Raw genomic sequence first — 27,849 nt, forward strand, 5'->3', positions numbered from 1 at the left:
CTTATTTTTTTTAAATATATATTTTGTCATTTGAAAATACTTTGGTTAAAGTGAAAATATCTGCAGCTAGTTCAGTTTACCAGGTAACCTTTAGGTGGCTTCTTTCACAACAAAATAGTATTGATCACAAAGCAAATGTTTGTTTTTTTGCTGGGTTAAAGCACAGCTGCGGAGTCTAGTCAAACATACGACCGATTAACATGTTGTGCAATGTAAGCTTTGTACCACTAGATGGCGCCATTGCCCTGTTTGTTGGACTGGATCCAGTATCACACGTTAAATCGTTTAAATCTTTAACCCTTGTGCTATCTTAGATGACCCCACCCTTTGACGTGTTCTCCCTACCATGACAAAGGTGGATAAAGGTGGAAAGATTTCATGTAATCCATAGACACCAGTGAAAATCACAAATCATTGAAGAAAATAGGTTCAGAGCCCTGTCTAGTCGGTCTAGATGACACAACTCCCAATGTTAAAGTGCCTAGGATAGCACAAAGGTCTACCTCCAAGGTAAAAAGATGCAAATTTGACATTTTCACTTTTGCAAATGTTTTTTCATACTGCGAACACAAAATATTTATGCCACTTGGAACGTGACAATACACATTGAGAGGAGAAAAAAAGCTAATTTTCTCAAAATATAAAAGGTTTACAGAGGTGAAACGGGAGCTGGTTACAGATTAAGAGTGATGGATCATATTCAACTACCTAATAAGTTAATGATTAAGGGAAGTTCTCCATTTTACTACAATAACGTCCCACTTTATGCCCTATAAAACACACAGGTGCAAGAATATTTTTCCAATGTTAAAACACAATAATACATAAAATAGAGCAACGTCTCTAAAACGTTTATTAGACTGCATGTAAAAGATTAGGTTACAGTTCAAAACTGCAAATAAATAAAAAGTCAAGTAAAACTTTCAAAATTCACAATATATTAGTTGTCAACACTCAAAATAACCAGTTGACATGTTTTCACGCTGTCCAGCTTTTCTCGGAGTCCCATTTAAGAACAGAAAAATCCAAGTGTTAAACGATGTTTCCAGGAGACGGTGACTTGCAAGAGTACAGACAGTCGCTGTAGGTCCAACAGATGCACAGTTCAGGTTCACGTAGAGGAGAAGGCATCACAGAACATCTATGCACACGTTTAAAGGGACACAAAATTCCATCATGGCAGCAAACTATGAGGCTCGTCACAACCGTGTCCCTTTCGGAGACAACTGGCCTCGTTTTGCACATTTCTCTGAATCTTTCCGGCCGTATAAATAAGAACATCTGGGTGAGATGAGAGGTTTTGTATTTACAATGATGGCAGCAAAAGCTTGTTTGAACCTTTAAAGGAAGTGGTCATCTTATGACAGGCTTAAAAAATATCACAGATCATAAAAAGGGAGGAAGAAGCAAAAAAAGAGCATTAAGAGGGGAAAACTGTCAAATCCAACAGTGAAGCACCACCGCTCTGATTGTACTTGCTGACTGTATGAAGGTGAAGGCTGAGGGATGATGAGGTAGGCAAGTTTGATTTCTAGGAATTCAGGCGTAAACTACACTAAAGGACAACAACGCCGACTTCTTCAGACTTTACAAGCAGAAACTAAAAGTCAGTGTTTCTAGAACACGCCAAACGTCTCCCTGTCTACCGTTTGCACAGCGCTCAAGGCCGGCCAGCATCCACAGGCTCGTGTGGTACATGGAACCGAAATGTACTGCTTAAAAAAAAAAAGTACATGCACACATCTGTAATTGTCACAGCTGAATTTAGAAATGGTATAGAAAAACTTCTGCAGCTCAATCCTAGCTCCAGTTCAAAGGTCACCACCACCAACAGACTGCACAATACGGTAGATTATAGATTTCAGCAGGAAAATGTCAAAAGAATGACATTTTTATCTGCAAGTCTATAAAAAAGGTGAGGAAATGTAGCTGCCCTTTTTTTCTTGAGATGATTGTTTTCACTAAATTCTACCAGAAAAATCGACTGTTTTCTCCACATGGTTCCACTGGGGGGGGGGGGGGGGGTAGCTGGCAGCAAACATAGCGGAGAATTGAACCTCCGCCTCCCCCACATGTGCACCACCCGCATAATGAGAGACCCTCCGGCTTTTTCTGCAGCCGTAATGAATGAAAGAATGCTCACCAAATCCAGCTAAAACACTTTTAGCTGAAAAACCTCGCTCTGTGAGGCCATTTAAATGCAGCCACAGAGTCTGCGTGAGCAGTTCAGGTACACCGTCATTAAAGAAGTTATTTGTGCATTAAAAAAAACCCTGAAACCTGTTTATTTCATTTTAAAGACATATCACTACACTTCAAAGGGCGGTTAAGTCCTGTTTTTCCATCTCGTTTCTAAATTCCCTTTCCTTTTTGCCAAATGTGCCAGTTAAAGTTCTCTCATGCACACTCACACTCGCACAAACGCAAACTTCTTTCACAGTATAAAAATATCTTGCTAAACAGCTAAAGCCTGTGCTTTTTTGACATCAGGCTCACATTCATTGCTTCAATAAGACAAACATTAAAAGCTGCAGCTCAGATTAAGAAAACAACCAAAAACCTGCTTGGAGACAGCGAAGAGCCGAAGACTAGGACAAAACAAATACTTGGTAGTGTTAAATGAGCTCCAACAGTAAAGGTTTAGGTCCTGCAAGTGGAAACATTTCAAAAACAATGTCACCATAATACTGGTGATCACCCCCCCATCCTCCCCACCCGCACAGTACATGTGTAAAGACATGAGGGGGGTAGTAAAATCTGGTTTGCACAAACTTTTCTTTCAGCATTTAGTCAGATCCAGTGCAAAACATTTCAAGGTTTTTCTGCCCCACAGGAGTCCATGAAGTCTGAGCATGATGGCAACTCTTTATAAGCTGACTGAGCTGTTAGCGTGTGGTTACACTGATCACCACAGCACGGACTGCTCTTCATGGTTAGAGTGCTGTGCACCCTGTGAGCATCGACCTTCCACAGCCTTTTACCACACACTGCATGTGCATTGGGATGGTGGCGATCAGGCGCTAGTGCCGTCCTCGGCAACTTTGCCGTCACTGCCGGTGGTTCCATGTGTGATGAGCGTGGGTGGAGCCTCGGATAGGTCTGGGTGGCTGCTGCGCCTTGAGTGGGTGTCGATCTGATGCAGGCTGCTGTGAGTGGAGAGGGGGTGGTCCAGACGGGGCATGCTGCCATGGAAACTGCGGTCCTGCGTGCCGCTGTGAGCCACTGAATTGCTCCTGAGAGAGGAGGAGACAAAAATGAAGATGAAGGCATAAAATGAAAACGGGCAAAATGCAGGAATAGGAGTTTCTGTCTGAAACCTCTCGTCTCGAGTGCGGTGCAAGCTGCCGTGGTAGCTGGCTTTGCTGTGGACGCTGCCGCCCTTGCTCCTGGTCGACACAGCGTGTCTGTGGTGAGTTATGATTGGTTCGTCAAGGTCGTCCAGAGCAGCCAAGTGGGTGGAAGAGGCGTGGGTAGACGTGCCCTACAGGAGGAAGACACACAGGAATTTTGAGGGGGGAAACAAACCAGAGGGATGTTTTTTGAAGTCTCACTGTAATCCTAGACTCTCATTTCACTCCTTTAACAAAAAAATCTAATAGTACGGTCATTAGTGATGCTCTGTTGGATAGCAGTAACATTTTTCATTATTTTTAGGTTATTCTTTAATATGTGAAAACTGAGAAGAAGTTGCACAACACAAAAGATCCACAATGAAATAATAAATAAAACCACATAAACAGACAATATAATAAACAAAACATGCATTTGTGCACCTTCAAAACTATCACAATCACGCAACACATGTTTTTAAGTCCGTTTTCAGGCAAAACGCACAGCCATTGAATGCACATTGAAAGTTAAACCAGTTGAAAAATCAGGGGAACGAAAGAAAAACTGTGAAACAAAAAGCCTGGAACATTTTGGACAAAGCCTCTTCCAACTGCGAGTACATGCGGTAGGATCTGGTGGAGACAGTCCAGTGTGAACACCGTGGGGTAAATGGGCTCCAGAATGCCTGTTTTGTGCCTTTCTGAACACGCGTCACATGCCCGGTGTGTACGCAGCATAAAGGTTACCTGTGTGGACGTTCCTCTGGATTTCCTAATGATGGGGGTGTTTGGTTCACGCAGCAGAGACTGAGCGAAGTCTGGCTGCTCTTGCAGGACCTGGCAGGACTCGTTCACCCCACTGCTGCAGGAAAAGAAAGGTGCAAAAAGTTGGTCCAGAACAAACAGATCCTATCTATGAGTCCTACCTAGATTCAATTATATGTTTTAGGAATTAGGATTACCACTTTACTGCTAATGTCCATAAAGTCTGCCTGGAACTCTGTATCAATGAATTCTATTCACATTTTACATTAGAACTCCTAGCAAGTTCAGTGATTCATGGGTACAAAAACAGACCACTGCTTCTCGTACTCTTTGCGTCTGCGTCCGTGTAGGAAGCCGGCCCACTCAAAGCAGGTCTTCTTACTGCCCACCCAGAAAACAGAGGGGATCCCCACCACCAGCATCATCACGTATTTGATCAGGAACAAAGCCATCCTTGGCCTGCTGGTCTCTTCAACCTAACAGGGGCAGAAACATTCAACAGTAAATCCAGGCTCAGCTCACACAGATGACACCATAAAGCTCCTTTACAATAAAAGCATTTGTGCTCCACTCTCTTGCTGAAAGTAAAACACAGAAGAGGAATAATTGTACAGTGGTATTTAATATAATGAGTTTCAGTTTAAGTCAAATTAGCATAGCTGTGGTGGTGGTTTTTAAAAATCTTCATCCAGCAACGTCAAAATTCCAAAGCTACAACAGCGCGTAAAAGGAGATACCTTCTCATGAGATAGAGACATAAACACACACACACACACCGACAAGTAACACAAGCAGTTGCACCTGCCTCCACACTCGCCTATGTTATTCTGTCATAGATTAGTCAGCACTTGTCTGAAACTGTGCTCTGATATGAATATTAAACCCCCAACTGTGGAGCAGACAGCTGGGGTAGAAAGGGGCGGGAACTGTCCCGTGTGAACACAGAGAACACGGCGCACGTTTATCTGGTTATTAATTTACCTCTAGAATGTAAAAAGCTCAGGACTCCCCCAGGTTCTCATAATCACTACAAAGCCGTTATTAGAGTGCAGGCAGCAAAGCATGACGGGGCGAGCCATGAGAAAGAGACACCGACTGATGGGGGAAGTGAGGGGGGGTGAATGAGCCGTCAAGTACGTGAAACCCCCGAGAAAGAGTTAACTGTAAGGAGACAAAGACAGAGCTCTATAGGGCAATAAAGAGACTGTAGTTGTTGTACAGCTCATCTGGGAAGTGACATTAGCTGAGGTAATGATGCATTCTGAACCCTGCCCCACCCCTTCAGTGCTCCGACACCACCGTGTTTTGTGGCAGCGCCAGTGGAAAAGGTCTAGACAGTCTGCTTTACATGCTGTAAATATCTTCTTTTGCAGAAACCCCAGCAGAAAAAGGGTATTTCACATATTTATACGGGACTAATTCAACTTCAGTCGTTACCTTATATGGACAGGGAATATGGTAACGCCTGCAGTTCTCTTCCATCCACGTCGTCTCCCAAATGCTTCGGTATGTATGCTCATAAAAGTAGCACCCGATCACGGTCAATAATGGAATGAGGTAGAGCACAGAGAACACTCCCATTCGGATCATGAACTTGACTAGTTTGGCCTGGTTCTCCTTTTCCAGAGGGATCTCCATTCGTACTCGATTTAGAGCAATGATGCCCACTAAGAGGAGGAAAATGCCAACCTGGAAACACCAAGAGATAAGAGAATGAACAAATTTCACATTTTGCAGAACCACTGATGATTATTGATATTATTCCCACTCCAATCATCTTTTGATCTATTGTAAAAGCGTTGCCAGTGGTCTTATTAAAACTGTGTTGTTTTTCTAGGACATAGTTTCTGCAGAGTGGCAGGAGTTTATTAGAAATTTACCTCGGAGTTGTAGCTTGGAGCAACCCCAGCCTCAATTCCCCTCCCTGTTACAGAGAGCTCCCCGTTTACGCTGGTAGGGCTGGACGCTACCGTTAGTGTACAGCCCCTCACACCTTCATATTGGAGCTATTATCTGTACAGTTTTTAGCCAGATGCCAGCTCGTATAAGGGTTAGGGGTTAGGGAAGACGAACATGGATGTAGTCGTCTACCAGCGGATGCATCAGAATGGAGCGGAGCAGGGAGCTTCCCCATCATAATTTCTAAGTAACACATAAGGTCTTTTTCAAACGGCATTTTGTCATCTGCTCCTAATTCACAAAGACCTGAATTGTCCATTTCTGTCGTCAGAAAAATGGCACAGGATCGTGTTAAAAAACCCAATTTCCTTAGAGTGGGTCTTTCAGCTCAGAGAAATGTCAGTGGAAAGATTTCTCACTCAAACCCATCAGTCTTTCTTCTCTGCCAGGACTCACCACCACATTGAAGCAGAGCGGTGCAAGGACGAACCATCTCAGTGCATGTATGTCATACAGTCCTATGAAGCAAACTCCACTGATTCCATCTCCCTCGATTTTATTCAAGGCCAGGATGGTTACAGTGAGGGCCCCCGGCAGGCCCCAGGCCACTGCATGGAAGAGGAGAGCCTTCTTCTCAATCGCCTCACTGCCCCATTTTGGCACAGCAGCCAGGAACCACGTAATGGTCAGAATGACCCACCACACGCTGCCGGCCATGGTGAAGAAATACAGGACCATGAAGAACAGAGTGCATGCCTGTGAGGGAGGAGGAAAAGCAATGCAGTGACAGACAGACAAACTGTTGGATTTAAACACATTTAAATGGGATGGGAGACGGTAGTGGAAGGAAGAGCTCACCTTGTTGTGAGAGCCTTGTGTAATGGTTGGGGCTCTGAACTGTGCAGGGCTGACGGAATTACATGCCACCCTGTCCTCCAATAGGAAACCCAGGAAGAAGATCAGGGACACCATGACGTAACACACAGCATAGAAGATGATTGGTCGCTCAGGATACCTGAACCTGTTAGGGAACAGAACTCTGTGATTTCATTAGAAAAACTGTTGTGAAATTTTGATGAAATGTCAGGTTTTTATTTAAAATGTATTTATTGGAAAACAGGGAATCTTCAATCATTCAGACCTTGTAACATCAATGAGGAATGTCAGGAAGGTGAAGAGCGTAGCAGACAAACAAAGGATAGAGATGGCTCCAATAAAGTGTCGGGTGAACATTAGCTCATCTTGATTGAAGAACATAGAAGGACAGGGAGCAGAGCAGTCCTTCCTCCCCATAAAAGTGTAGCCCAAATCAGGATCAACCTTGAGCTCTCTGGGGCACCAGAAACCGTAATCTCTCTGGACAGTCATGGATGACTGGCCCGTGGGTTCAGAGTCCGTCAGCAGGTCCTCTGGACGAGGATAAGGTTCATTGCAATCTGGAAACCTAAAAACAAACAACCAAAATCTCAGACCATGATGCCACATGCTTTCAAATTCTTAGAAACTTTATACAAATGGAATTAAATATCATAATTGGCTTTAAAAAAAGCAAAAAAAAAGATGAATATCACAACATAAAATGAGGAAAAAATGAATGCATAGAATCAAATAGAATATGCATGTGAAATGAAATATTTAAAATTAATTGGTCAAGGAGTTAACTAAAGTGACAAATGACAGCAATAAGCTACGCTTTGACACATCAATACTCAGTTTATAATTATACTATACACACCAAAATAAACACTGCTATCAAAAGTATATTTTCAAAAACTCTCCACTGAACGACACTTTGCATACTTTCTCTGAGCCGAGATTTTTCTGAATCTCACAAAATAAATAAAACACTTAAAACTTTTTTATTTTTCTAATGCTTTTACAAAACAGTACACACTCAAAAATATGTCTCTCTGTGTGGGGTGGGTGGTGCCGGGCCTGGGGTGTCGGCGCCTCCGGGGGTGGGGCCCCTGGGCTGGGTGGCCCTGGCCTCTTTGCTGGGGGGGGGACTGGGGGACAGCTGTTTGACCACCGGGGGACAGTCTACCAGCTGTCCCCAACTTACCCCCTTCCTCATATAACCTCATATTAGGGTGACGGGGTGGGGGGTCTAGCCTGCGATGCGCCTTGGGGGGGGGTACTTGGCAGTGGCTCCCCTCCTATGGTTGCCGTATGGAGTGGGCCCCCCCTCTTTCGGTTTTATTTGCACCTTAGACATGAAGGGTCCTTGGTAGGGGGGGTGCTTGGACATCACTGCAAGCAAGCAGCAGATGTCCTCCTGGCACCCTACCCGCCAATTTTAACCGCACCTTAGACATTTAGGGCCCCTTGGTGGGGAGGGTGAGGGGACATCACTGTGAGTAATCAGGAGATGTCCCCCTAGTGCCCTACTCGCCAATTTTAACTGCACCCTCCTTAGTACACACACCCCTCCCCCTTCAATATATACATTCCAACATAAACACACACACATGCACACACACACCCTCTCATACACACATACACGCACACACATTTTGCAAGGAAGGTGGGACCTGGGTCCATCTGTCCCCTACCCCTTCCCTGGTGGGGGGTGCGGGCCCCTTGGCGATGGTGGCCGTGTCCCTTGGGTGCCGGCTCCCTGGGCCCGGCGGTGCTCTCTCCGCACGGTGGGGGGGTTCATATTACACCTGAGCCGGGGGTGTTCGTGTCCCTGGGGGGTGGGTCCTGGTCCTTGCCCCTGAGCGCTGGGCCCCGCCAAACTTCCAACATGGCCGAGCCTGGTCGGGCCATATTTATAACACCCCTTGTGGGCCACCCTTTTTTCCCCGGGGTTCCCCCCTCCTGGGCGGGGGCGGCGGGCCCCTGCCTTGCTCCTCCCTGGACCAACCGTGGGCTGGGTGGGTGGCTGCCTGGAGTGCGGAGCGGGTCTCCCTTGGGGGGTCCTGGCTCGTACCTGGGGTTGGGGCGGGGGGATGCCCGGAACTCCTGGGTGGTGGTGGGGTGCTCGTCTGGGGCTGTGGGCGTCCTTCTCCGGTGGGGCCCTGCGTTGGGCTCTTCCGGCGCGGCGGGGGGGCTGCTTTCCTGGCTGGGCTGGGGCGGCGCTCTCTTTCCCTCCGCGCCTCCCTGCTCTCTGGCTCTGGGGGCCTCGCGGCGGTCCTGCTGGCCCTGGCCTGGGTGGTGGTCTTGGTCGCCCGGGGGGCGGTTGTTCCCTGCCTGTTCCCGTGTGGCGTTGGGGGAATTCCGGCTGCCGCTGCTGCTGCGGCGGGGGTCTGGGTGTGGGGGTGGCTGGGCGCTCCTCCTCCTTCTTTTCACATTCCACCATCCATTTTAGAAGAACATAAACACTCACCTGAGCACAGGTGTTAGCTCACTTTGCACTTATAGTTTGCATGATTGAATGAATGAAAGATTTCACACTAGTTGGTTTAAAGGCATAAGTATGCGTTCGTGAACACTATCTGTTTTGTGTACATGTTGACATGTGAACATTTTTTGCAGCTAGCAGGTGTGTTGATAATATTTGAGTGTGTGTGAACAGGCCCCGCCCTTTTTGTACTACATTTGAACTGTACCGTAATGATAAACAACCAGTAAACCTGTCTGCTTTATGCTGCTTCATGGTCTTACCCCCCCTCTCACTATCACCCCCCCCCCCCCCCCCCCCCCCCCCCGACATCCCTCCCTCTTATTCCCTTCTTTCCTTTTCCGTCCGGTCCAACACCAAAGATTTTCAATCATGGTTGAAATGAATAAAAGTTTGGCCTCAATTACAAAAGGGGTTTGTTCAGTCATACCTTTGGTTTGTCTGAAGATTAATAACCCCTCTTGTTAAAGTAAAATATGTCCAACACAAGAGGCCCTCAGCTCTCATCTGCCTGCCTAGCTGTTGGACAGGACAAGTTAAAAAAAAAAAAAAAAAAAAAAAAAAAAAAACAATTTGAAAGATGTTAACAGGTCACACACAAAAATGATGATCAAAAACAGTGTGCCACATTCATGCTTTTGTGACAGCAGAAGTCTAGCTAGAAATTTAAACTTAAAGCTGTGCAGAAAGGCAGACTTGCCTTTTTGTGAATACATTTTTTGTGCAAACATTGCGATTCAGTCGAAAAAACACACAGTCAAACGAAACAATTGAAATCTCTTTGTTGGCTGCATTCACACTTCAAACACGTCTGCAGCAATTTTACACCTTTAACAAATGAGTTGATGTGCAATCTAACCTGCTGCAATCCATGTCATCAGGCCAGGTTACCCCAAAAATCTCCATGAGCTTATGACACTCATCCCTGGACCGCTGGCAGATGGACCGGCAAGGCATCGACAGCCGACCGTACTGAGTGCAGACCGGAGCGTAGAGGGCGCACAGGAACATCCTGAGGTCAGCGCTGCACACCAGGTTCACCATGGGATGAAAAGGCTTTGGAAACACACACAAAGAAATGGAGATCCACATGGTTATACTTGGCCTTTACCAAGAGCTTCACAAGATCTTTTTTTAAAAATGTATGAGCATCACATGTACTTGGCTCAATGTTGGCACAATTTTTATGAAACCACTTGGACAGGCAAACAAAAACAGAAAAACTCAACTGATATTTAGCGTATTTTGCTTCGGTGTTGTTGTTGTTTTTACGTTTTTGGTTAATGTGCATGTTTACCTGAGCTCACTTAGATCAAATATTTTGATATGTATGGTATAGGGCTGCACGGTATGAGGAAAACCCGCAGGTTTTATGTGATATTAGAGATTAATATTGCGATAACGTTATAATTTGCGGTATATAAACAAATAGCAATATAACCAAAAACATCATTCAGATTTCATTGCAACAGTTTAAAAATTATACTCCAAATGACCCTCGTCGACATAAGTGACAAACATCTAACATAATAGGCCTCCACCTGATTGGTCAACAACGTGAAGGCGTCCATCCGATTGGTCAAATGCATTAAGGGATTTATTTGATTCGTTAAATGGCTCAAGCTTGCCATAAGATTGTTTGAACACATTTAAGGTTTACGATTTATTGCGATTTTTGCCATCCTTTGCGATATGGATATTGCGATAACGATAAATTTGCGGTATATTGTGCAGACCTAGTATGGTACAAAAATCTGATATATATATATATATATATATATATATAAAAAATATATAAAACAAAAATGAGCCATCCAAAATAAAAAAGTATATATAAATGAAAAAAAAAATCAGTATTAAAACAAGTCATAGCAACAACATTATGGTATCAAAGAAGGAAGCACTGTGAGCTTAACAACATGCAACAGAGCACTGTGTTCATGAGAACATGGCACAAAAAGCTGCAGATGACTGTTCTCCACAACAAAGGTTTCCATCTCAACTTTTAGACGCTTTGAGGAAGACTTGATGAGCGTTTGCACATCAGAAAAGTACGTGTCTGTGCCTCTATTATGCTTGCAAGTAAGGAGTCAAGCCCTGTAAGTATATTTTGATTGTTTCTCAATTGCTGTGTAGCCCGTGTGCAGATGGAGGGGAAGCAGCACCAGTGAATGGGTGCAGCGGTGCGTGAGCTGTGACATAGTTTCAAAGATTGCATATATGTGCACATGCACAGACCCTTGGGGTTCAAATATCCCTTCATTTTAAAACTAATTTTTTTTTTTGGTCTTTAGTGTTCAAATATGCACCAGTAAATCAAATTAATAGAAAAAATTACAGTTATAAAGATGATATCAAGTGACTCATAGCCAGAGAAACAAATCAGCTTTAAATTAGAATCAAATAAAGGTCTTGCTATCTCAGCATGTATTTTTAAAGTTTTGTATAAAACGTACGGTCATGTTTCTGTGATGGTATTTATGAAAACACATTCCAGTATGTTTTATTAATGTAAGAAGGAAGATAAATGTTGCATGAGTATAATAACCGCAAAGCTTAAGGCAGCATTTGAGTGGCAGGTTTGTTATTGTATGATGAACTCAGCAGGGAGATGCAAACACCACAGGAAGACCCGATAATGTAAAACAATATCGGACTAGCATTTTTATGTGATAAAAATTGTGTTGTTTTTTTTTCAAATCTCACAAAGTCCTCTGGTTAAAAATAGTTAGGTTTAAAAATAAAGAAAACGACCACAGGCACTTGGTTTTATGAGACGCTGTTTGTGAACAAATTCTCTGTTCTTCACAAAATTTGCAAGGATAGAATTCAGATGCAGTTACCAGTGCAGTGGAAGCATGAATGTGATTAAGACTTAATGTGATTAAAAAAAAACGTAGTTTGAGAAATCCCTTTATGATACAGGAACCACAGGCTGGAAGAGTTTGCCTTTGACCAATGAAACTCAGATTTACAGTCAGACCGGAAGCAGAGGAAGAGTTTCTGCAGTTCTCTATCCAGCCACTTCTTGGTTTAAGCCTCCGGTCACACTTATAACCGTAGCTGCTTTACGAACAAAGAATGGAGGCTTTCTTTCAAGTCATCTCAGTCGAACTGTGTGTGAGTCCGATTCTCTGTGCCCCCCATTCAGCCCATTAGTGTGTGTGGGATCAAATGTGAGCAGTGTGTGTCATAGTTCTTGTCTTTAGTGTATGCTCTAGTTATTGAGTTTCTCAGCTTGTCTAATGGAGCCATGATAGATCAACTCTGCGTGGCTGTGTGTGTGCAGATTTCTGTGTGCAATTATGCTGACATTCAGGGCAATTGACCCCACCTCTGCCCACAAAGAGAATATTGATATTAAGTGGCCTGACAGTGCAACCCCACGAGCAGAGATGAAGATGGCAATCGCATTTCCAAGGAGCATAATTTAAGTGAATTGCCTGGCATAATGTGTGTCAGTTGTGATTGACAAGCAGGGAAAGGAGAGTGGTTAAGCCTGCAAACCAGGCCTGGGGGGGGAAGGAAGGCAGGCTCACACTAACATGTAGACAGAGAAAGGACAATGAGGCAGGGGGTGGACAGAATGGGAAAACCTAAGTGTCCTGCATTAGTTTGCATCTCTGTGTGGTATATTCCTTTAGTGGTTTTGCTATATTAGAAAAGTAAAGTATTTTCTTCCTAACTAAATAAACTTTACATCCACCTGGGAAAACTACAGTCATCACTTATCTAAAAGGATTTAAAGCTGTCCTTTCTGAAGCTTTTTCTTTAACAGCACAACATTAATGAATGTGGAGTATTCTCAAAGCTTTCATCTATCAAACAGCACATGACAGATTTAGAGGAGGAAAGACAAGAACACAGCAGATGGGAAAATGTAGGTCATAATGGAGAAATTCATTATCCAGAATACTTGAAGAGACAATCCAAGGAAGAGTCTACACCTTCATTTAGCACAGGTTTTTTACATCACGTCACAGCAGTGGATTAGATCTATTCTGATCTACTAGTAAGGAAATAAATGGAGTTACCAAAACAAAAAAAAAACGACAACTTTCATGTTATTAAGGAAATAAACTCTAAAAAAAAATTCCTATGAGAGTATGAGATCAACTCATATTTTTTATTTCTGCAATAACACCAATACAAACAGTATTTTGTCAGTTTTTTTGTACAGTCAAAAATAATTAGAAAGTTGACAAAAATGCTTAAAAAATCTATATGTTTTAAAACAATTAACAAAAAGGACATTGTTTTTACGAATTGATTTAGTGATGCAACTGAAAGGTAAATGAAAAAATAAAGTATATATTTTAGAAAAAAAACAGCTCCAGACTAGTTTCTTTTTCCAATGTTAGGATGATGTTTTTCTCTTTCTTTACTTCCCTTCAGAGAACCAGGGGGGAGGGGGAGAGAAAGCAAAGGAAAAGAAGCATAAAAATAGAAAGAAAAAAGGAAAAATGAAGGGGAAAGGAAAAAATAGAAAGCACAAAATTAACTTTATATCCTTGACAAACATGGCAACATAATTAAAGCCATAATGTTAAAGTAAAACAGATGGTGAAATACTAGACGTAGAAACTTAGCAATAAAATAAACTGAAAAAGCAAAAGATTCAGTGTCAACAGTTGTAGCAGACTTAAAATGAATTAAATCCTTTTTTTGTTGCTATTTAACCTATTAGATATCTATTTGAAGCTTTTAAAGTTTTAATTAACCAACTAAATACATTTACACTCACATCCCTTTTTTTTTACTGGGCAGCATTTCTCCCCACAACGTTATCAAACAGCAACAGAATGCAAAACATATTGAAATGGTTTTTTCCAAAGGTTTTATTTGGGTTCTTTGAATAGTTTTTCAAATCCAGTTATCCAGCTCGTCTGAAAGTCAATCTAAAGCCCACAGAAGGGCAGGAGAATTATAAGAAGAAAGGGAGAGGAATGGAGAAAAAGGGCAGAATACGAGAGCAAAGTAGAAAAAAAAGAAGAGGCAGTTGCCCAGAGGATTAGAGAGTGAAATGGATTTGAATGAGTCCTTAGGGTGTGAGAACCTCAGACACGCACAGAAACACTTCAGGAGAATGTCACCAGCTTTTTGTTTTGGTCACATCTAGGTGACAAGCTGTTGAGTACAAAACTTCCAAAATAAAAGTCGGAAACTGGCACCAACCCAACAGTATCCCTCTCATTATTCCTATATGTGAGACAAACAAATGAAATGAAAGCCATAACAGGAGTTTCACAGGAACTTTGTTGTTCAAATGTTTAACGCAATTTAACATTATTTTCGGAATTTACACAAATGACACATGCTTTTATAGTATCTTAAAAATACTCCAAAGCTGATACTTTCTCCTGCATCATCAGGTTCCACTGATATTTGTTATTTTTTTCTAACAAAACAGAAGGTTTGTAGAAATCGGGTTCTATATTTACAACCTATACCCCCCCGACCTTTCTTCTGAACATAACATCATATTAATAGGGAAAAATCATCCTGTGCCTGTCTTGAAAATGCTTCTACAAATCATTTAGTGCTGTGTAGAAGTGATTTATTGAGGTCAACTAACCCTCAACATAGAAATGTGAGAATCATTTCTTGCGGCTAAGTATTTTTAAGCAAAATTCATAATAAATCAGATAAATACTGAAGTATGATCTGTGGGTGGTCTGATTCTCAGAAGCAACGTGACCAATTCTTAAACAAAATCTGGATCAAGATTATTCTTAATTCATACTTTAAAAAAGAATTTGAGTCTGCTAAGAAATCTTTCTATTTCCACATACAGTATATCTACATTCTCAACATAATAAATAGTAATTTAGTCAATTATTTTTGGTCGTACTGCCCACCCATACATCACAGCTAAAAAGCATATTTGTGCTCTTTTCCCTGCTATCAATAAAAAATATGCTTAGAATCTATCCTAGCAGGAGACTCAGGCGTTGGCCTTGGAGAGATGAACTGCACACACTGCAGAGCTCTACACCCTAATCTTTGAATAGACATTTAAGAAAGAGGCATCACTCTCTCTCCCCTCTTTCATTCGTTTATCCATGTCCATCCATCGTTAAGTCAGGAAGACCGCACAAAGCCGATAATAGCATTCCCCTTCACGCTCCCCTCCCCTACTATCTTCTTTCTATTGCATTCATCTCTTATTTTTCTTGCCTCGCCATTTACGCCTGGCAATTACTCTGACATGCACTTGTCCAGCTTCACACTATTCCTTTTGGACATCAGCATTCATTGCTTTTACGATCACGTATGCCGTAATTTTACCCCAATCAATTGCATCAAACCATACTATCATCATTTCTATCTTTTCTTCATGTCTGAAACAGTCACTTTCCTTTTCAGCTCCCTCTTCTGAAGTGATTTCACATCAATAGATCATTACATTTGCTGCCTTTTATTTCTGTGCCAAGTCCAAAACGGTTTCTGAAAGACTGAACCCTGTAAGATTCTTTTCTCTGCTTTGACGTGGACATGAAACCCAGTTATATTTGAGGTGGATCCAAGCAAACAGAGGCCAGGTTCTCCTGTTAGCTACAGAGCTTTCAGACAGGAAGAATAAACCTCCGTTACTCACACATATGTTTCAAGTTAGCAATTGATCCTTCATGTTACAGAAAACAATCCTTTATTTAATGCCATCACAATTTTCCTGCCTTTGTAGTTAGTAACTTGGTGCATAAACTGAGCTAGTCCTAACTTAATTGTTACTTTTCATGATTAAAAATGTAAAAACATACATAAAATAGTCTAATGAAAATAGGAATTAAAAAAATCAATGATTCAAAATAAGAGTTCTTTTTTGTTGTTAGGGGTAAATTAGATTAATCCAGGCTTGGGCTGCAGTAAAGAGATCAATGTTCATGGATTGCTCTGCTACAAAATTGGATTGAATTACTTTCAGCAGGTGCTTTTATCCAAAGATTCTTAAAAAGTTTCTTGCACTCAGACACCACATGTGAGGTTTAACACAGACATACAGAAATCACATTAATCAACAGCCAAACCAGTTGACAGGCAGCTACAATCAATATATATATATATATATTGATAGATATATATATATATTGATATATATATATATATATATATATATATATATATATATATATATATATATATATATATATATATATATATGAAAAAAAACATGGAAATATGCTGATCAAAAACAGAAATGTGACAGTACAACCTCTGCATGTCTCTGTGTGAGCCTGATGCCACCAGCTGCAGAACAGAAAGAATAAAAGTAGTTTCTCCCTTTTTAACAGAAAAATAATTTCAGCAAATATGAAACCAAACTCTTGGGTAGAAGGACTTTAATCAAGATTATAGTTCAAATAAAATCAACAGATCATCCTGTAGAATTAGTTTAGAGGAAAGGGTAAACCCTTCTGTCTATTATTATTATTATCCATTCCCCAATCAGGTTTCGAATCCTTAATGTTATTAACTGTGATAGGAAGACACTGATGTAATAATCTGAAACAAAGCCTGAAATTGGTTGAAAGCCTATCCTTGTTGAGTCAGTCATGTCTGCCAGAGTCAGACAATGAACAAACCACTAACTGCTGGATGACCTTTCAGCCTGATTTTCTTCATGTCCTTCAGTTAACAATAGCTGGTCCTGCTTCTGCACAACCCGTTTCTTGATGATGAGTACAGTTCTGTGCTTTGACTGCAATATAAAGCTATTAACAAGAATGGCTTAGTTATTGGCTAATTATTGCTGTTTATGTAAATATCCTTAAATTTGTATTCTATGGTCTATCTGCTTGTGGGTATTTGTCCTCTTGGTTTATTCTAGAACATTCCCCACATCCTTCACTTTCACTCTCCTCCCCTTCCCTGCCAGTCTTACTCCATTCCTCCCTTTCCTTCTTTAGCTACTTAACTACCATGGCAACAGGTGATGTGGAAAGTCTCCCAGGGACATGTCTTGGTGAGGACAACGCAGACACATATTTTTGCTGTTGAAGGGCATCTGTAAGCAAAGACTCCAGAAGTATAGCAAAAATGCCTAAGTAAGAAGCCACAGAAAGAATAGAAGTGAGACCAAATAAATCTGAAAAGTAAAGAATGCAGAAGAATGAAAAAAACAAAGCTGGAGAAACCAAGACTGACATAGAAGTCTAATGGAGATCACCAATATGTCCTAACATTAAGCTGTCAGTAAGAATTCATTTGTTTGGTGACACTCAAACAATTTGTTCCATCTAAAACAAATAGGAGTATCTCTAACATTTTTAAATAATATGAACAATTTTATTATAATTTTTTTTAAAGATTTACCCAAAAATATGTAAACAAAAGAAATAACTAAAATCTTTGATGTCACTGGCACTACTGCCCTTAAAATATCAACTTAGTCTTTTTTGTGTGCAATTAAATTAGTTAATCCAAAAAAAAACAAAAAATAAAACAAGATGCCATTACGAAAGACGTAGCTTGAACTTACCAAATAATTCTGAAGTGTAAAAGGGCAAAATAAACAGAAATTGGATTTATGGGGGCAAAGCCATGTAGCATGCAGCAGAGAATGACCCAGCCATTTAAAGAAGACATGACATTAGAAAAATAGGCTTGATTTCATCCCTGTTTAAACTATTACAGGGATAACTCTTGTTATTTTTTTAAAGCAAGTTTCATTATATCTCCACTTCTCATCTTTCAGTGGCCATGCCTGTTGAAACCAGTGGTGATGGTTTAGGCTTCTTAGACTTAGTAAAACTGAACAGAAAAGACAGTTGGGGTGTCCCAAAAGCTTCTGATAGAGTCTCTCATGAAAATCAGATTTGTTCACTGAATGACATTTTGAAACTCAATTGGTGTCAGAGTGCCACAGTTGTCGAACAACCTCAACAGATCCAGAATTTGTGGTCAAACGTTTAAAAAAAGTGTTACTGTTTTTTAATCCAATTAAACAGCAAAAGCTCTCGGACCAGAACATTGATGGAATAGCTCCTTCTTGCTGCCAATGACTCCTAGTCAAATCTGTCACATGTGCATAACATCAGGCACCAGAGCTTTTTAACATTGATTTTGGTCCCCAGCGACAATATTCTTAATCACTAAAGCTGTATTGTGTTTGAGTTGCGTGAGAAAGAGATGAATGATTGTGCATTTTGTGAGCATGTTTAGTAAAAGTAAGGATTAGTGTTAAGGGTTAAATTTCTCTTAGCAGTTGAGCACACAGAAGTACTAAAACTTCCCAGATCAGGTCATGGGTTCAGATTAAAGACCATGAGGCATGGATAACCTACATAAGATAACCAGCAGTAGACTTCAGATCAGCAGAATGGATACAATGTGGTGTAAGTACATTGCTGAGGAGTTTCACAGAAGGCCAGGGGAAGCATTAATGAATCAGGGAAGTATGCTACATCAGGAAGCAAATAAAAAAACAAAATTAGACAATCAACATATGTTTAACAGAAATAAAAAAATTAGAAGTGGTGTAATCATCATAATGATATCTAAATGAGCACTTCTGTGTTTCATGCAATTATCTGATTTCTGCTATATTCTCACAAATTTTATTTTGAAATTAGAAAATTTTATGCAGCTAAAATTTGGTTATAGTTAATAATAATAATAATGAATTTTATTTATATGGCGCCTTTCTAGACACCCAAGGTCGCCTTACAGATAGAAACAATAAAATACAGTTAAAAGAAAGACACATTAGTTAAAAACATACAAAACAATGGAATCATAAAATTAACTAGGGTGGGTATGCTTTTCTGAAGAGGTGGGTTTTCAGTTTAGTTGTAGTTGGTATTTATTGTTTTTTTTTAATAAATTATAAACTTCTTTAGTCATTTTTCAATTGTTTTAATTTATTTACACAATTTATTAATTTTCATTATACTTTCACAATGTATGCAATAGCTTTAGAGTCACTCAGCATTATTGAGTCTTACTGTTATAAGCAAATTTACTATCTAGCAATTACCTTATCACTTTAGGTAGTGAGGCAAACATTTTTCTTTTATATATTGTTGTTCTTTTGGACTTTATTTAGCTAATTAGTTGTTTTTTTACTTGAGGGTTTTTTTTTTTAATTCTGCAATTTTCTTAGCTTTTTTCTCCTAAAAACACAGGTGATATTTAAAAGTAATTTTTTTTGTCATTTTTCCCCCATTACTACTACAAACTTTAAATTGTTAACATTCTTTTCATCAGGTGTTTTCCACTGGAAGTTATGTCTTTTGCCGAACTACATTTTTAATTTTCTAAGTAATTCATGGTATCACATGACGGACACACACATCTGTTTATTATATGTGATATTTGTAATCACGCAAATTTTCATTGCTTAATTTTTTTAATGTACTCAGAAGTAAGAGGCACAAAGATCTTTTCTTGTCGTTATATATCTATATTTTATTTATAAAAATTAATATATATTTATTTTTACTGCAGAGTAACAATATTTTGTATGCATTTCTATATGTGTAATAATTTATCAGTTTTAAAATAAAGACATGCATTGACAAAGGAACAAAGGAGCTACCACAGTCAGAGGTAACAGTAAAATGGATCAATTTTTGCCAAACTTTTACAAAACGCTTCTATTATGTTTCTGGTTTTCTTAAAAATGCATGGTTTTATCAGCAGGACAACCTGAAAGTCTGTTTTCTGCTTTTAAACTTTCTATTCAGTGTTTCAAAACAAAACGTTGGGTTACACAATTTGAAAGTGTAAAGGAAGATCTAAAAAAAATCTTGTGAGGTATGTTTCTATCAAGCCTCATAAGGGTATTTGAGCGCTGAAAAATCTCAAAACTTCTTTCAGGCATTGTTAGGCTGGATAAGCAGCAGTGGCAGCTCTGTAGATTGGGCACAGTCTGCCAAAAAGCAGCACCAGGCAGCGCCTTTGTTCTGTGCATAAAGAAATGATTGCTTCATTTGGGCTGGCAGCTTCAATAGACTGTCCGAACAAGCAGGATAATAAGAGTTCAACTGAAATAAACGGGAACTTTTAACGTGAATGAAGAGTTGTCTGTCTGCAGAGTGAATGGGGTAATGAGGCTCTTCAGTGGCAGAAAAAAAAAAAAACACGAATAAGCAGACACACAGCCAAACCATCACACATTAACAAGAAAACACCTCTCCAGTACCTCCCACTTCTCTATTCATGCACAATCCACTATACAAACACGCACAGAAAAATACTTCAATTGTGTACAATCTGACCCAGGCACCTCATAACACCTTTGCCCCAAACCTAACTAAGAATTCCAGTCCTTCTTATGATAGCCTGCCTTTGTCCCCTTCAGGACTGCTAGTTGCATTGAGATTGATTTATATACAAGGGAAAAAATTCCTTAATATAGTGACAAAAAACAAGAACACACAAATTGAACTCACATCGGCACACACACTTTCTGTTGTGTGGGAACTGGTGGCCCCAGTGTGGCCTTTATTTAACAGACAGGTCTTACTTTGAGAGACAGGACCCCATGGTGAGAGAAACAAACAGCACAAACAGTAGAGCCAAAAGACCTTGCAGAAGCTGTCAGCCTGTCTCTGTAATCCCTGACATTCTTTCTCCGTGCTACTGTCCCATTCAGGTTTTTTTCCAAGCATTTCTACTGTTTTCTCCATAATACCATGGATTCATTTATGGATCAGGGATTGTCCTCAACACCCAAATCTTAGCTAGTTTTGTTAATTCCATCCCTAAAAAAAAAAAATCAAGAAATTACCCCGAAGAAAAATATTTTCCAATTTTAAAGGAAAACATTTCTACATTTGATGGGGGTAGTTTGTATGTGTGTAACAACAGCTCAAATCTGCTCTATTTCTGAAGGAGGTGAGGTTGAAAACAAGGGTGGTCTAAAGGGCTAAGAAAAGCTCTTAAGCATCTTTTCACAGTAATGAAGTCTGGAAAGAAAGACCTGTGTGTCAGCTCCTCATTATTGTTTCTTGAAATACGCTTTGGGACACACAACAGGGCACATGACTGCAGTGACATGTATAAAAAAACAGACCAGACAGAGAAATGCTTATTGTAGAACACTCGAACGGCTTTTTTCAGTGCATGCCTGGGCATTATAACTCAAAAACATATTTCATTTGACATACAAGATTATAATTAAGTGTAATCAAATTTCAGTTCATAGTTTTTGGATTTTTTTTAGGATACAAGTCATGTAAGAAAAAAAGAGGAAAAAATTAACAGTATATTTTGTTACTGATCTTTTATTTAACAAAAAAAAAAAAAAAACAACGCAAATACGTTTTTTAAGATTTAGACTTGTCTATAATATGTGGGAAAATTGAAGCCAACTTCTTTTTCCGAGCCTATTGTCAGCCTGAATGTAACATTATCACTTAATTTCCTGTGGGGATTTTTAAGGGGGCGAAACATTTGAGCCACTAGTTAATACAAAAAAAAAATCTAAAAGCAATCCAATATTCAAGCCACATTATGCCAAGATTAAACCACAACTTTCATGCCAGGAATGTGGATCAATACAATCGCTCTTAGTCACCATGGTAACCTATGTTGGACACAAACCCTGAAAATATTCCAACATATATAAGGAGCCACCACAAACTTATCTGAATAAATGATAAATGCAATTACAAATTCAGCATAAATTGAAGTTTTTGGGGCGGTCGCAAAACAAAAATACAATACATTATCTGTTACACAATTATCGGCCCTCTAAATGTACGTCTGGCCTTTTTTACTTCCCCCCTCGTGATTGAGCCTTCCACCCCCCAGTCAGGTTTAATTGACTGTGTGGCAGATGGAGCGGTCAATGGTCTGTGAGAATCGATGTCATCATTGTGGACCTGAGTAAGAGATTAGCAGCTAGTTAGCGATAGTGAGCGATGGCAGCTGGCATCCCTCCCCATGGTCACAGAGGAAGTACTAGTGAGCGGCTCTTAACCATGCGAGCAATTTGACTGTTTAACTCAACTCAACTCAACTCAACTTTATTTATAAAGCACTTTAAACAGAACAAGGTTCACCAAAGTGCTGAACAATACAAAAATTAATAAAAGCACATAAAAATATAAAGCATAAAACACATAAAATAGGTCCGGATCCCAACTCAGTTAAAAGCCAAAGTTTAGTTTAGTTTAGTTTGTTTAGTGTCGCTCATCCTGTATACAGCCAAAACTATCTCAGTTAAGAACAAACACTGATAAAAGAGGCATCGTTTTTTCACAACACCTAAAACTGTGTAGAACGCCTGTTGGTTCCAACTGCACATTGACAGAGAAAAAAAAAAGTCTTTAAAAATAAGAACAGCTAAAAATCCAAACTAAGTACTAAAAAAAATTCACAGCAGATTCTCAAATATTTTCAAGAAAGCATGAATGCAAGCTTGGTTATTAAGACAACTGTTGTCATCTTGCAACTGTTGACAAATGCTCCAGTAGCCCATCTATAAAGAAATGCCAGCTCTTCACTCTGATTCTAAGCTTCTTTAATTTTCCCTAGAACAGAACATTTCTGAAAAAAACTTTATAGTTAAAAAAAATGTAAATAAAATGCGGTTTTAAGATTGTAAAAATCTTTTGAACATGTAAGGAAAGCTGTGTAAAGATGGGATGTTAAATGTGCATTACCTAAAATGATTTTATACTGCAGGTTTTGTTAGCTTTCTTGATACCACATGATTCTGGATCTGGGTTTGTCACTTTTGTGCATGTGGAAAAAGCAGTTTTGTTTAGAAACAAAAACCCTATAAACAAAATAAACATTAAAATGGGAAAGCTAAACAAAAGGGACATTAGATAAATTCACTCGTCATCCTAAATCAGCTTACAGCTGCATATACAAAGGCTCTCTACACGCATGCAGAGCACATGTAGCACACAAGCTCAAACTGGCATTACGCCACCAGCTGTCTGATGAGAAATTATTCAATTTCCTCCAGGGTTCCCACTCGGACTAGCAGGCCAGGTCAAAGCAGGGAAACCAACAGGGCTCACATTGCTGCTCAGCCTTCTTCAGAGAGCCGTCTCCTCTAGAGGTGTCGGCGACTCAGCTCCATCTTGGTCTGGGTCAGACCGAGTTCAACAACAGACGCTTTTCACAAACTTTGACACAACGTGTTTTGACACGATGCGGGGAATTGACGTGATTGAACATTTGCACGGTCCTTCGTGTTCTGGCAGAATGCTGAGGCTATAGGAGTGTAGCCATCCATTTACAACACACTAAACAAAGCCACAGTGCAAGACTGCCGACCAAAAAAGTAAGCTGGATTTCTTAATCTCTCCATTATCTCAAGGGGGAAACAAGACTTGGACAGCAGCTGTCCTGGCATTGCTCTCCACAGAGTATTTACAACAGATAATAAATACAAATCTCATTTCTGTGACATTTCAACCTCATATTAAAAGACAAAAGTAACAAATATAAACTGTGAAAAGTGAATGTAGCCACAATTATCTGAACAAAACTGATTTTAAAACAATTTATTTTTAATAAGGCGTCAACGAACAGCTGGGAGTTCATTTTTATGCAACAGGCTGTAATGTTAGTCTTCTGTCATTCAAACAACCAACGACAGTTGTGTTGTAGCCAAAACATGTGCATGAGTATGTCGTTCTCCCGGTTTAGTGCCTCTAGACCTGAAAACATGTTGACAGAAAACATAAACTACATTAAAGCACCATGACATCTACTAAATCTCCCCTTTTTTAATCACAAACTTGTGTCTTTATGTTTGGAACATTTCTGTCTTGTTCTTTTCATTTCTGTGTATCTTTCAGTGTTTATAAAAAGATCTGCCTCTTTCCCAAATAAATGTGATGGGATTTTATTTTTGGTAGGGGGGGGGGGCAGACTTTTCTAATGCTGTTAGTTAACACCTCCCTCGGCCTGCTTTCACGCTGCCCAGGGAGTAACAAAGGAGTAGGAAAGAGATGTAACATGATGAAGATGGATAGCATGTATCCACTTTTGCACTCAGTGTGTAACGTAGCACCCCATATCCTCTGCTGCTCCAACACAAAGACATTTTTCTGTGAAACTGTCGATCACATAAGCACTTGGCTGAAGGACATTTTTCTTCCTTTGCCCCTCATCAGATAACACCTTCTAACTGTCAGCTATTTCTCTTTTTTTTTTTTTAAATGTTTAAAAAGTGGGAAAGTAAGAAAACGGCTGATTGTACACACATTTCTCTGTCTCCACATGAATCAGTGGCACAGAGCCCAAAGATGGACGTGCCACATCAAGAAAGCATGATCAGCGTTAACCCTTTAGACCCCGTTTTCAGTCACTCTTGAACATGTCTGTTGTGACTGCATGTGGCAACGTATATTCTTAATGATTTAGGCCTCTAAGGGAGCATTCATGAAAAGCAACAAGTTACTGTCACATCAAGACAGTTCTAATGCTTTAGCAAACAATCTTTAAACACACTAATAGCTTTTTGACGCTAAGCAAACAGCAAAACTAATAAATCATTTTTTTAATGACAAATATTTATTAGGTACAACTAATAAACAGTAAAAACACATTTTTATTGTAAAATCACAATAATTAAATCTGCATTATTGGATCATCTGATTTAGCAGTATAGTAAAGTAACAGACTAAAATATGCAGATGTTTTCTAGCTAGGGGTATTTTACATACTCCTTATTAGCTAAACTAAACAGAAAATTAACAACCACTCGCTGCATTTTTTTTTCTGCCTCATGGTGACAGAAATACACACCTGCATTTGGTCAGCATGACGCATTTACTTACCTCCATTGCAAGTGCAGCCGTTTGCTGGTCATAGTGGTTGAGGAGATTGGGCATAAAGGTGGTGTTGTAAGGCAGATCCTGGCACATTCTCAGTCTGATGGGCTCACAGCTGAACTCACTGTGGCTCTCTATAGGTTCCATGTTAATGGAGAGAGCAGGTGATGGCAGAGAGAACAAAACGAGGAAGAGGGGAATGAAGATACGGATGACAAAATCTTTAGATGTGTCATCGCTTCTGATAGTTTTTCTAGTTCTGTTGTCGCTGGCGTTTGTAACTGCTGCTTGCATTTTAATGTGCGGCATATTTTCTCGATATCTCAGAGGGACAACATTGTTACCAAAATAAAATAAATAAATAAAACCAGCACCTCAGAAACGGGCGTTTATAGGGGTTCGGAATGAATCCAAATAAGTTCTGAAAATTGATTATTTTTGTGTCGGTCTTCGCATTTCCAAGGCACTAGAGTAATTGTTCCGCTTTGTTTATCCTCTTATAGAATTTTCTTCCCCTCCATCTCCCGGTTACATCCCTGGACAGACGGCTCGTTCCATTTTAAACGTGAGTGGAAAGCTGCAATAATAGCCCCGCCGTCGGCCCCATCTGCCAGTGGTCTTCTGCAGGTTACTCCTCACAGCATTTTCAAGGGTGTCTGAAATGACAGGCCAGCCCACGGTGCATCCCAATCATCCAGGAGTCTGCGGATTCCTCCCCAAGAAACCAAATCCCCGTTTCTCACATTAAATTGGCACTCTCAGCTGCTAATTCCATCAAACAGGTCCTGCAGGTTCAAAACACAAAGAAGAGCTTCATGGTTAGAAAAATAAATACGTATATAGTGGATTTATTACTGATCTGCCCCACCCTTCTTCAAACAGTAAACTAGAGGATGTAAACAAACATGATCAACACCAGTCAGAGTGGGAAGCAGATGTTCTGACGGACCATGACAGGTTGGCAGTCTTTTCAAAAATGGTACTGGCTTGTTTCGATGCAGACATTAGAAAGCACGTTCAAAGCAAACCGCCTTCAGTGAACGTTACACCTGCGGACGGTCAGACACTCCACCACTACTCCGTGTTTGATCCCCGGGAAACGGTGCTTTCCTGCAACACCGAGCTTCTTTGTCTCTGGAGACATCCACTTTAATATAATGCGCCCACTCATACTTTTCTTATGTACCACGTTTTAAACTCTTAAATCAGCCGTTACTAGGCTGGAGTTAACGCACGCGGATGACAGCAAGCTAGCTTAGAATATTATATATAAATGATTTAATTAGTGAGCACCTGTACGGGTAACAGTGAAGCCACGTTAGCTCATTTTAGTTCCGTGGAATTTAAACGAAGTTAGTTCGCTTCGACACTCGACATCTTTGCTGTTCATAGAAGAACAACATGCACTAAAAAAATTTCTCCCGATTTTTTCATTCCACGTTTGGAAGCACCAGCCGCGCGGCTGCAGCATTTTGTGTCGCTCCGCTAAATGAGAGGAATTAACCTAACAGGTTAGCGTCAGCCTAACGTTTTATATTAATATATAAAACATATACCTTGTGAGGAGAATAATGAGCTGGGCGGTTCATTCACTGCAGTACTGCGTCCATACTCCGCAGCTGCAAGCCTGCAGCAGCAGCGATCCGCCGACTCGACGTGAACGCGCATTTGCAGGGACCGCGCATGCACGCAACTTGGCTCCACAGAGTCGTGCGCGCATGTGTGGGCGTGTACTTTTTTTCCTTTTTTTTTACTACAGTAGGTAACTACAAATCCCTTTTCGACTGACGTTTTTAAAACTGTTAATTTATATAGATTGCGGTGAGTTCAGAATCCTCGTAAATTAAAAAAAAGGCTCAAAATGTTTTTTTAACGTTTTTGAAAAACATTTTGACAAAGCAGTAGTATGTGGTGTTGTCAGTCAAAAATCCAGTCAATATTTATCCCCTACAGCATGAGGATTAGCAGTGTGTGCTATAATTTCCTTCCACACGATTGAGCATGGCACTAGATTAACCGTTTCATGGCTGATCTCTAGCGATCCTCTCTTGTCCCGAGTTGTGGGGGGTCCGTGAATGTGACAGCTGAGGCTGCTGGCCTACATTCTGGTTTTAGCCTCTTAATGTGACCCCACTTGACACTCATCAAAAGTACACTACAGGCTCAAATGCATTCATCACAGTGCAGCTTTCATTTTGATTTCAATCGTTTTTAATACTGGCTGTTAAAATTATATTTTCTTGTCTTCACATTATATTTATGACCTCAATTTCCTTTAAAATCACTTTTCATAAAATAAGTTTTCTGAGTTCTCTTACAAGCAACGTATAAAGCTTGAGAAAAAAGTGTATACAATTTAGAGCAATCTTTTTCATAAAAAAAAAACACTCAAAAAATGAAAAGATATGCCTCAGCAAAGGAGATTTAGTCATTTCATGACATAAACTAGAGAAGAATTTTTAAGAATTATTGAATTAATTTGTACATTATTATGAATTAGAATCATGACCATGGATTAAAACTTTCTTGTTATGCAATTTCTTTGAGGAACGCCTAATTTGTATTTCTTTTTTTTCTCCATTTAGTTTTGACGGAATCAGCTGAAAGGTGAACATTTTGGTTACAGTTCGCAATTTGAATCAGGAATAAAAATAAATACGTTGGAATTTTTTCTTTTCCAATGAACTGTTCTTTCTTGCTTCAATCTATTTTTTATTTACTTGATTTGTATCATTTCTAAATGAAATTAAAAACGATAACAGAAACACAAATC

At 40.0% G+C, this 27,849-nt stretch overlaps 1 protein-coding gene across 4 annotated transcripts; it reads right to left on the minus strand.

The window, feature by feature from the left end:
* Positions 1-832: 832 nt before the first annotated feature.
* On the minus strand, positions 833-26,798 carry LOC101170336 (frizzled-3). 4 transcript variants are annotated; one of them, XM_078945245.1, is made up of 12 exons: positions 26,633-26,798; positions 25,820-25,861; positions 25,083-25,732; positions 10,196-10,392; positions 7,135-7,437; positions 6,852-7,014; positions 6,450-6,749; positions 5,532-5,783; positions 4,422-4,570; positions 4,077-4,188; positions 3,318-3,481; positions 833-3,233 (listed from the first exon to the last, which is right to left on the minus strand). In XM_078945245.1, exons 3-12 carry the CDS (start codon positions 25,383-25,385, stop codon positions 3,014-3,016), a joined length of 2,163 nt encoding a protein of 720 aa, XP_078801371.1. In that variant the 5' UTR covers positions 25,386-25,732; positions 25,820-25,861; positions 26,633-26,798; the 3' UTR covers positions 833-3,013. The 4 variants fall into 4 exon arrangements, with proteins under 4 accessions (XP_078801371.1, XP_023809320.1, XP_023809321.1 ...); XM_023953552.2 differs by having other exon boundaries at positions 4,077-4,191; XM_023953553.2 differs by having other exon boundaries at positions 25,083-25,861; positions 26,633-26,788.
* Between the last annotated feature and the right edge of the window lie 1,051 nt (positions 26,799-27,849).

Source organism: Oryzias latipes, chromosome 3 (genome assembly GCF_053564925.1).
Source record: "Oryzias latipes strain Hd-rR chromosome 3, Olatipes_Hd-rR_3.1".
NCBI classification, from domain to species: domain Eukaryota; kingdom Metazoa; phylum Chordata; class Actinopteri; order Beloniformes; family Adrianichthyidae; genus Oryzias; species Oryzias latipes.

Bases quoted from the DNA above. Each gene is read 5' to 3' on its own strand.
- LOC101170336 (XM_023953552.2), bottom strand. From the start codon at position 25,385: ATGCCGCACATTAAAATGCAAGCAGCAGTTACAAACGCCAGCGACAAC. The intron at 7,438-10,195 runs GTTAGATTGCAC...GTTTGTTTTTAG, and splicing joins GATGACATGGATTGCAGCAG to GTTTCCAGATTGCAATGAAC. The intron at 5,784-6,449 runs GTGAGTCCTGGC...TGGTGTTTCCAG, and splicing joins CGCTCTGCTTCAATGTGGTG to GTTGGCATTTTCCTCCTCTT.